Consider the following 11,016-nt stretch of genomic DNA (forward strand, 5'->3'; position numbering starts at 1 on the left):
TGATTTTTCTGCCGTTGCTTCTTTGAAAATTCAAAGTCGTGGAGGTTGGCATTTTGAAATCACCAAACATTATTGGCGAAAGATTCAGAAGAAGGCCGGACAAGAGGAAAAGGATAAGGTTGTGACTTGTGAGAAAGCACCGATATCAATGCTGGTTTTCTTGGTCCAACTCCCAACGTGCTTTGCTTTCCCCCGAACACCACGTAAATTACTGGGTGACCTCAAAAATATAACACGTTTTTATTTTATAATTAATTTATAAAGTCAATGCAATGCATTAAGATAATAATATTTAGTTAATTATGGTAGATTAATATTTTTTATTTTTTTTATAAAATAAAAAGATAAAAATATCCCTTAATTATAACTGTTCATTTTAAATAAAAAGAGTTATGTTTCCGATGTGATAGCCTTAATAATAAATAAGGGGGAATTTAATGATTAGTTGAGATTGATTTTGTTAATATTATGAAATAATTGCAAAATAAAAATATTGTTTATATCATTAAAAAAAATTAATGTCAAAAAAGGCCAAGACAAATAATTTAAAGATTTTTATTTTGATTTGAAAAATGTTTCGATGTTACATAAATATATTTTTTATTTTTTATTTTTATAAATATTTTATGTTTGAATTGTTTGTTAATGTTTTTGTTTTGAGCATAAAATTAACAATAGGAGCCTAAAATTTACAATACCATAATATAGTAAATCTTTGAAAGTAATTTATTTTTTTTATTAAATCTGATAAAAACAATATGAAATTATATTTTTTTCTAAAAAGATACATGATCTTTGGACAAAATTTTCTAAATTTTTTTGAGTTGATTTTGTTTTCATGCTTTAACTATTATTTTTTATTAGATAATTTAGATTTTAGCATCTTGGTATTTAAAATTATTAAAAAATAAATAAATTTTCAATTTATTATCTCTCATTGTATATTACTAAACAACTCAAATACATTATAAAAACAAAAACAAAAAAAAAACTTTTATATTACTTCAAAACATTATTTTTTATAAATAAAAACAAAAAACTTTCAAAACACATTAATAAACAGAACCTACCTATACTTATTGGACTTAATCATGTTGCTTTGCTGATTGGCTTCCCACTAACCACCATGACTTTTCCTCTGATATGGGTTTTATCAAAAATAAAAAATAAAAAAAGTTTCCAAAAAAGATTATTGCTGTCAGTAGTCAAAAAGCTTTTCCAAATTATTGTAATATTTAGGGAGTGTAAATGGATCAAATCATGATAAAATGACTCATTGGCAAGTGGTCCAAAAGCTTGTTAATGAGTAAAGAGTCAAATTGATTTGATATATAATGATAAAAAATAGTGGACTTTTTGGATTATGAATCTATTTTAAGCATTTGGTACATCACAATTTTGCATTTCCATCTACAACTTTGATGGAGTGGGAGTTTTCCTCCTTCCATAAACTTCTTTCAACTTAATTTATAATAATGATATATCTCTTAATATATAAAAAATACATAATTTTTTAATAATATAGAAATGCACATGTGACATGATTTTTTTAATAAAATTTCTTTCAAGTTTATTCGTACTATTAAAAAAATATATGATTTTTACATGCTCAAATGATACATATCATTATTATAAATTTATAGATTAGAGAAAAGCTGTCCTAGAATAAATAATTAATAAAAATCTACTGTATTTGGGTGCTTGAAAGTAGAAAGCTATTTACTTATGGAAAATGATAGAGTTCCAACTTAAGTCCAAATTTTGCCTTATTTTTTTATTTTAAAAAAAACCTAAATAACAAATGAAAAAAAATGTCTGAAGCAATAATATCTATTTTTGGTCATTCTTTTATTTGGTATTTTAAAAAAAAATGAAATGATTTTTTTTTTCATAAAAATTGTATTTTTTTTAAATGACATTTTTATGAAGAAAAATATCATTTTGTATTTTTTTTTTAATACCAAATAAAAGAATGACAAAAAATAGATATTATTCCTTCACACATTTTTTTCATTTGCTATTTAGTTTTTTTTTTTTAATATAAAAATAAGGCAAAAGTTGAACTTAAGTTGAACAAATAATTTGAATACCTATCATCCCTCTTATTTAATTCTTGGTGGTCAGGGGGTACTTGGACATCATGATTGTTGAGCATTAACTTGACAGTTCTCTTTCCATATCCTAACAATAATCAAACCCCTCCTAAATTACTAATTAGAAGAAAAAAAAAAAAAATCCCTCCCTAAATTGAAAAAAAAGTAACAGTTCTGTTCGTTAAACTCTTTATTTTTTGTCTTTTGTTTTCGGTTTTCAAAACAAAAGTATTTATAGATAATTCAAAATATAAAATATTCTTCAAAAAAAAAAATTAAAATAAAAAATATGCTCAAGAACACATTAATAAGCAAAGCAAATAAGGTGCTTTTTTGTACCCTTGTAGCTTGAGCACAGGCAACCAAGTTTTAGATCATAACATGATTAGGGTGATTAAGAGAAAAGAAAAATAATGATATTAGAAGAAAATAAAAGGTCAAGAGTGGTTTCTATACCATGGCTTTATAAAACAATTTTGAACCACAAAAATTAGTAATTTTTTTTATTTTTTATTTGTAAGCATAATCATCAGATGAAAAGAACAAAATTTTCTTCCAATTCTTCCAATCAAGTATGAAGAATTCATCTCAAATTAATAGTATGCATTGGAAGAATCTCCTCCAAACAAAATTACCTTGCAATGGATCTTATGTAAGTAATCTTTAGAGCCTCAAGGTCCCAAGGAATATTCCTCTCTTTATTTATTGGAAAAAAATGTTCTAGTGGTCCTTGATGTATTACCTTTTTATCAAATCCATCGACACTGTTCGAGAGTTATTAATTTACTCTATAATTGTTATCAAATCTATCTTTCTGTCAAATTTTTATCAGTGCTGCCATATCAACTCAATTAGAAGACAAAATTAAAATAATAATAATAATAATAATAAAAAAAGATAAAATATAAAATTATAAATATGAGTAAAAAAAAAAAAGTCACCATTTGAAAGTAGGTTAGGGATGACCGAACTACCCTAAGCTTTTTAAGGTTGTTTATGTCACCCTCTTTTGTCCGCTTATACTCGCTTAGTTTATTGTGGTGGTGCTACTTTGGTTGTGCTAAACTAATCATGAACAATATTAATAAACAAAGTAGATACTAGATCTTGGGTGGTGTATTTTTGTAGCAGCCATATCTCCTAGAAGGCACAAGTATTTTATTTTATTTTATTTTTTCATTTATTTTTACGGACAAAAGATGGTGGGCGATGGCATCATGCATGACATGAAGCACCTTGTTTAATATTAGAATCTATTCATCTCATCAAAAGTATATTATCGATCAATATATTGGGTCACGAGCCTACGAGAACATTGCATCCAAGTTGTTTGGAAGATATTTAATTTCAGTTTAATTTTTATTTATTATTATTTTTCGTCTTTTCATGGTTTTTTTTTGTTTTTTTTTGTTCAACTCAACTTCAAAATCGGTTCATGGAATGGAGAGCAAAGAAGAGACGTGAAATAGATCATTAAAGATATTTTCTTTCTTTTATCTTCTTTATTTTTAGGGAAAATTACATTTTGTCATAATGAACTATAACGCTTTGGCATTATCCCCTCCTCATGAATTGTCAACTATACTATTTTGCCCCCATGAACTATAATTTTGAGCCCAAAATCTTATTTTCGTCAATCAAAGTTGTTAACTCTTTGCGTCACTTTGCTCCCATGAATTAAAACGCATTGTCACTTTACCCCTATGAATTACAACGCATTGTCATTTTGACCGTCTGAGTTAATGGATTTGACTAACGGAAGGAGGTTTTGGGCACAAAATGATAATTCATAAGGACAAAGTAGTACAGTTAACGGTTCATAAAGAGAAAGTGTCAAAGTTCATGAGGCAAAAGATAATTTTTCCTTATTTTTAATTTTTTTCTAGCGTCCACTTTTTCCAGTGGTTAGGAGAAGATATTTACGTAGAGAAAAGGAAAAGCAATGAAAATTAACACTAGAGAAGATACTTTATATTGTCCAAGAGTTTTTAATGCAACTTTTCTTCACTCACCAAAATATTTGATCATCACTTTCCTCAAATTTCAGTCAAAAAATCCAAACAAGGAAAATACCTATCCTTTTCTTTTCTTTTTCTTTCATTTTCCCATGGACAAATCTTATCTTTACCGTCCTTTTTGGCTTAAAGACTTGCAAACATGGTATTAGAACTGTCCACAAAACAAAAGCATAATATTTGAAGGGAGCAATAGAATGTCTCTCATTTATTAAACTTAAGATTTATATATAAATACACATAAATAGGAGGTGGGGTGACTGAGAACTATCATTGCATTTCGTCATAGACATGAATACCTCATTACATTTGGCATGGCGCATGACGAAGACGACCACCATATATATATATTTGTTTTGGTTGATCCTGCCCTAATCACAGTTCAGTACAAATAGTGCAGAGCCATGGATTTCTACTGCCATTGATATAGTCTGGTCTGTAACTGCTATCTCTTTTCCACTCCATACTTCCTTGCACTTGCAGGAATTTCCTTTCAAGTTTTTGCTAGGAAGTACCTTAACCAGGTCCGATATCTTTGCAGATATCACTGTCTTCGCTGGGCTCAGATTGAAAAAAGCGATATATATTTCACCTAGAAAGTAAGAAAGAATAATCGATAAACAGTGTGAAGAATAGAATTATGCACTTTTTAAAAAAATAAATAAAAATTATCCTGCATTGGGGGCATGCGCAGCTAGGAGGTTCTATTCTTTGAGTTTTCTTTGTTGGTGGGAGAGTCATACCTCTTCTTCCAGTTGCAATCCAAGAACGAGTTCCACCAGAACTGACTTGGGCTGCATGAATGATGAGCTAGTAATTTAAAAATATGAAATAATAGGATTACTAGCAAAATTGCTATTGCATTATTCTACAAAAAAAAAAAAAAAGGCTCGAAATTTCAAATTTATCACCTTCAACATCATTCACTGTTGCACATAGACCGGAATAGCTATTTACCAGGGTTCCATTGAAGTTCAACTCCCACATCTGCTTAAGACTAAATGCATTAGCTTTTGGTATAATAATAGGTTAAACTATATATTTTCCTACCTGAAAAATTACCCAAATTTCAAGTTCGTCCCATGAAAATTTTGCAAGTCAAATTGGTTTGTGTTTTTCAAAAAGCTTTATTTTGACATTTTTCTCCTATATCATCTACTGCAGAAAAGCACATTTTTAGTAACATGACAAAATTTCAAAATTAAAAAAAGCCTAGTCAACACCCCCACCCCCCCAAAAAAAGGGTGCGGAACATCACCTGCAATTCCAAAATCTGTTACTAATGGACAATTAAATCATGCCATACCATTAGAAGTACAGCTCAGCAAATACAATTCTCAACCCAATTCTCTCTCTATTTCGCACAGCTTTTGATATGCAAAAAAACCTGAAACTTTCTTGCCACCGACAACTTCAATGTCCAGTGACTTATTTTTTGAACAATTTTTGTCTTGATCTCATCAAAGGAGAGGCTTTTATTCTTATGGATGAAGACGGAAGTCCAAGGTACCTAGCTTTGGGGAGATGGTATTGAGATTGAGGATGGATTGGAAAGGGGGGGAATTATACGATATTCAGAAAGGATGGAGTGATATTGTATAAGTTGTTTCTTTATCCTCTCAAACAACAAACTAGAGAGGTTACGCATCGGATAAAAGATTGCAGAAAGTCTGGTTGACTCTGTCCCACACAAGTAATAGTTTACTTCCCACCTTTATACCTAGAACTTATATTATTTTGTAAGAAATGTCTCTCAATATACATTTATGAAATAAAAGAACAAACGATACCTGGTTCGTATCCCATCTGCAAGGTAAAAGAGCACCTCTCTTGAACTCTTTTGAAGTAAGCTTCTGATTTGAAGAAGCACTCAAACAAGAGTCCATTCTGTCAGTTGCTGTTAAATGGAGTTTCCCTTCATATTGCTGCTTGTAAGTCATCCTTTCATCTCTACATCAGCAAAAATATTATTAAACTCAATCTGTAATTTATTTACATAAATTATATGAAATTAGAGTATTAGTAATACTGCAAAAACTATAACAGAAGATTTGAGACTATCAGCAAGAAAGATGAAGTGCTATTACAATGGCAAAAGAGACCCCCTCTTGTATAGGCAAAGTGGTGCTTGGTGTTTGCTTCCTAATTTTTCTTTCCAGCAAATTTTTTCAGGATCTTGGTCCGAAGCTTGAATAGACCAACCAATTGCTTTTGAATTCATGCAGCCTGTGAGGCCCAAAACGTGTGTATCAGATATTTCTACACTTGTTAGAGATCTTGTTGATAGCCAGGCAAGAATGTCGTCTCTACCCTTAGAATCCCTCATACTAGTAATATAAGGAAACTGTACAAGCAACAAAACAATATGTTATCTTACTATTTTTAGACTAATTTAATTTTTCCCAAGAATACAAAGATAGATGAGCAAACATGCCTCCATGTTGTTTGAGCTAAAAGAGTTTATCTCCAACAGGGTAGGATTTGTTATGAGATTGTATGTGGTCTCGTCAAGCTTTCTGACATCTCCTCCAAACATGAGAGGAGACTTGGCCATAGACCATAGAGTCATCTGTGACGATGAAAGAAATAAGGTCAAAACAGAGTGCTTGGATATATAAAAGGACATAGAGAACCAACTTATTAGAGTATACATTATACCTGTGTTCTTTGCTCGTCTGGGTTAAGGTTAGATCTTCTGTGAGGACCTTCATTCGAACCTAATATTATCAGAAGTATAAAAGTTAATAGTGGTTTTTATCTGTCCAGGTTCATTTTCTAATATTAAACAGGTAAATCTAATCATGTACATTTTAGGATTTCTGTAATCTCTAAGGCCCTTAACACGTGTACTACCAAATGCTCTACAATGAATTAACGTGTTTAGATTAAAGAACAATGTTGTAGCACTTGTTTCTGAAGCCAGGTCACTTGATCTAGATATACCTCTGTTCTAGTAAAAAGTGCTTGGTGGACTTAGAATGGTAACTACTTTGTTTGTAAAAATTCAAATGATGCATAGTTAGGGACGAAACTAGGAATTTAACTTAAGGGGCCGGACTGTATTAAATTTTTTTTTGGAAGAACATCATTAATAAAATGAAAAGAAATTCCCCTAATTTTTTTTTTTTTAACACAGTTTGGGGGGGAAGGGGGACATGCAAACCCCCTAGGTCCGTCCATGCGCACACTTGAGTGCATGGACGTATTTGACACTCAAAAACTGCTAGGCCACCAACCCCACAATGTAACAGCCAGCACCACTTGAACAGTAAATGAGTTTATCGATATATCTAATGGTGCCCTGTCCTGGCCAAGTGATTTCTGGTTCATTTGATCATACCAACCCCTGGAAAGTAACAGTCAAAAAATTCTTCATTAGATATATTAAGGAAAAACAATGCAAATTATAACCTGGATCAGTAAGCCATCCTAGTGGTAGCATATCCAAGTCAGGCCATGACTTCCCCAGCAAGCCCATAGCTCCTATCATACTAGCGGTAGAAAAGTCCCTGATCAAGAATTAAGTAATTTATATTGTATATCCAAAAGCACCAAATGGAAAAGAAACAATGATTAAAATGTAACCTCGACTCCAAAATTCTTGAACAGAAACACAAGTTTCTTTTCACCTTGTAACATCGAAATGGGCAATGACATCTCCCCAGGAATCCCAATCATCCCCAGTTATCCGGTACATGTTGACTAGTCCACTCACATCCTTGGCCATTGCTGGCGTCACGCTGGTTCCAGGAGACAGAGAATACAATATGGGATGGTCAAGTTGCTTCAGAACCTGTGCAAGGGCACACCCTTTACTAAGTCAACCATGTAAACTTTAGCCAAAGTATTGCAGATGTGGGGTAATGGAATGGAGGGAGGGAGAGAAAGAGAGAAAAGGGGGGGGGGGTCACTGCAGCTTACTTCTGACACAAAGCTTATTTCATTTATATCCAAGTCATCACCAAACACACAGTCATGTTTCACTGCAGGAAAACAGAACCAATGAGTGTAAAACCTAGGCAGTGAAAAGATAAAAATTGAGCTACCAATATCAAGTGACTGTCCAATTGAAATGTTTTGTTGCAGTTGGCAGTGGATGCAATCATAAGATTGTACAAGGAGGTTATGATTGTACTACACGCAAAGCTCAAAAAATGGAGTTTGATATGCATAAATCCTTAAGATGTCCAAGACATACCAACTACTATTAATCCCAGAGTATGTTTAGTGGCAATGCATAATGAATAAGCAGGATAACATTCCGTTAACAATAGTAAATTACCAAAATCAACTCCCCACTCAGCATACTGTTCATAAAGTGACCTCAAGAAGGCTCTTCCTGCTCCCAACTTGGTATCAACACTCATGAAACCATGTTGCATCCATGCACATGCCCTTTCCTTAATCCCGATATCTTTTGCGCTCCACTTTCGGCCAGACTCTTCATAAGCACCTCCCTAGGTAAAATTTAAAATAAATAGAATAAAATTTTAAGCAATGTTTACTCGTGCTCACTCTTCACACTTTCTCAACTAGTTGCATTAGATATTCCTGTTACATTATTTATATTTTTGAGGATTAAACTTCAAATTATGTGTGCTTCCTGGTTCTTTCAAAAGGAAATTATAGTGAATGAAGCATCCTCTAATCCCCCCCCACCCCCCTTTTTTTTTCTTTCTTATTTCCAAAGTATGAGCTATGGAGGGAGTAAAGAGCAATACCGAGATTGTGTCCAAGATAGGGGTGTTTGCGTTCACTGCCTGTGTACTTATTCCTCTCATAACATGAATCCCAAACTTCAAACCCATGCTATGAACTTTCTTAGCTACTTCAGTGAACCCTTTCCCGCCTTTGGACGAAGGCCACCTATCCGGGTCAGGAATCATCCTCCCCCATTCGTCAATTACATCAAATCCAAGAGAATCCGTGTAAGCACCTTTGACCTTTCTCCTATACCAAAGATAATCCACCACAACATACTACATTGACAAAAAGAAAAAATAAATTAATAAGTTTTACCCATAATATACTCGTCAATGGAAGAAAGGAGGCAAACACCTATTTAATCCCTGAAAAATATACAATTGTCAAATTTGGTTCCTTCAGTTTAAAAACTTGCAATTAAAGTCCTAACTAATTTTGAAAGCTTCAATTGGAGTCTTATCGTCAATTAACAAATAGAAAATCACTGATGTATCATGGTAATTTCTTATCTGGAAGCTAACCGCTAACGTAACTAATGGAATTCCATTTGCACGTTTACTTTACCTAAGAAAAGCCATTTAAAAAAAAAAAAATTTATAACTTGATTACAACTCTCTAAACTCTCTAAGGATCAAAATTGAAACCTCATGTATTTCACAAGAATCGAAATAAGTATGAATTATGTCGTCTGCAGTCTTAATACCTCATACCCATGAGGGCGTAAACGGTTAGATACGATTTCAGCACTTTGCAAGAATTCTTTTTCAGAAATGGTCCAGCAAAAGGAATCGTAGGAGTTCCAACCTCTAGGTGGGAAGCTAGCATGTTCTGGCTCGCCATCGGATAGAGCTTCGGAGGATACTCTGAAATAGAAGATTGTTTATACACATTATTTTCTTCAAAAAAACTGGTAAAAATCAGTCATACTGATACCACCTTAAGAAACAAATATACTACCACGAAGTTTCCTAAAAAAAAAACCTTGTAACCGAGGTTTGTCTGTGTTTCTCTTCTCATTAATGTACAAGAAACAATTAATCAATAAATCGTGCTTATCTTCGAACACTGGGACACCCGCGCATTCGCACAATTGTGCAGCAAAATGGGCATGTAATTGTTGATACGAAGAGATTAGAAGAGGCACCTTGGATTTAGAAGAAGGATGAGGAAAGGGATAGAGATGAAGACGAAGACCTTCATAGCTCCCTGGCGAGGGTGTCCCAGCTACTGGTCCGATCGAGTGATCGATATCTGCGTTATTAAATACTTGAAGCTCCTGACCTTTACTGTTGGAAAATTAGACAGCGTGTTGTGGAGTTAACGCCGCTAATGACGTGTTACCATCTGATTTCGTCGCTAATCTTTTAGCTTAGTTAGAGCAAACACAGAGCGTTCAGTTTCGTCCAACAATGAGAACGACAAAAAAAAGAATCTTGTCCGGCGTCTCTGATCTCGGACCAAAGAGCGATGGGAGACCGAATTGGAATTTATTTCCGGCTATGGTTGACTATCTTTTACACGACAATTAATGAATTATAGTCTTTTATGAAGAGAGATTTACGGACATTTAATCCTTTTTTTTTTTTTTAAATTGAAGAAGATAAATACTAAAGGAGAATTTAAATTTGAGATATTAACACTAAATTTGAGACATTAGTACCAAATTTAGGATGATCGAATTCCTTTTGGATGATACAATCCCTAAAAGGTCAACCTTCCACCTCTAGGTTTTAATTTTAAATTCAAAAATAAATTTTGAAACATTAGAAACTAAATATTAACTCATAAAAATTTAACAAAAAAAAAAAAAAAAAAACTAGCAGGACTAGGAAGAGAGATTTTTCTACAATTTTTTTTTTTTTTTTTAATAAAGCCACATCAGACTTTGACAGACACTTGTCTCTGACTGTTGACAGCCTAATAGCAGGACTCGTCTTTTATATATGAGATATGTGATAATGTAATAAAAAGATCATTTTTAACTCATAAAAGTCTTAGGTGACAAGAGAATACAAGCTCATACAAGCCCCATTAGTAGGTGAAGCCACAATAATTACGGATGGAGCCTATAGCCTCTTGCCACCTAAAACTTTTATAGACAAAAAATGATCACATTTCTAATATATATATATACAAAGACCAACAATTTTTAACTCGATTTGTAAACCCAATACAAAAATAATGAATTAAGATCGAAAGGCTAA

General features: G+C 32.6%; 1 protein-coding gene across 1 annotated transcript; it reads right to left on the minus strand.

Moving 5' to 3' along the window:
- Nucleotides 1–4,297: 4,297 nt before the first annotated feature.
- Nucleotides 4,298–10,271, minus strand: LOC132179494 (Melibiase family protein). The gene is made up of 14 exons (XM_059592229.2): nucleotides 9,957–10,271; nucleotides 9,516–9,675; nucleotides 8,830–9,087; nucleotides 8,391–8,565; nucleotides 8,030–8,091; nucleotides 7,738–7,901; nucleotides 7,520–7,617; nucleotides 6,767–6,825; nucleotides 6,543–6,677; nucleotides 6,196–6,452; nucleotides 5,899–6,058; nucleotides 5,020–5,095; nucleotides 4,852–4,902; nucleotides 4,298–4,700 (listed from the first exon to the last, which is right to left on the minus strand). The coding sequence occupies exons 1-14, from the start codon at nucleotides 10,010–10,012 to the stop codon at nucleotides 4,480–4,482; spliced, it is 1,932 nt and encodes a 643-aa protein (XP_059448212.1). The 5' UTR covers nucleotides 10,013–10,271; the 3' UTR covers nucleotides 4,298–4,479.
- Between the last annotated feature and the right edge of the window lie 745 nt (nucleotides 10,272–11,016).

Source organism: Corylus avellana, chromosome 4, assembly GCF_965113065.1.
Source record: "Corylus avellana chromosome 4, dhCorAvel1.hap1.2, whole genome shotgun sequence".
In the NCBI taxonomy this organism is placed as follows: domain Eukaryota; kingdom Viridiplantae; phylum Streptophyta; class Magnoliopsida; order Fagales; family Betulaceae; genus Corylus; species Corylus avellana.

What these genes read in the sequence shown, in the direction of transcription:
- LOC132179494 (XM_059592229.2), bottom strand. Translation starts at nt 10,012, where the DNA reads ATGAAGGTCTTCGTCTTCATCTCTATCCCTTTCCTCATCCTTCTTCTA. An exon ending in ATCCTTCTTCTAAATCCAAG is followed by an intron (nt 9,676 to 9,956) that starts GTGCCTCTTCTA and finishes CTTCTATTTCAG; the next exon opens with AGTATCCTCCGAAGCTCTAT. An exon ending in GCAGATGGGATACGAACCAG is followed by an intron (nt 5,096 to 5,898) that starts GTATCGTTTGTT and finishes AGTCTTAAGCAG; the next exon opens with ATGTGGGAGTTGAACTTCAA.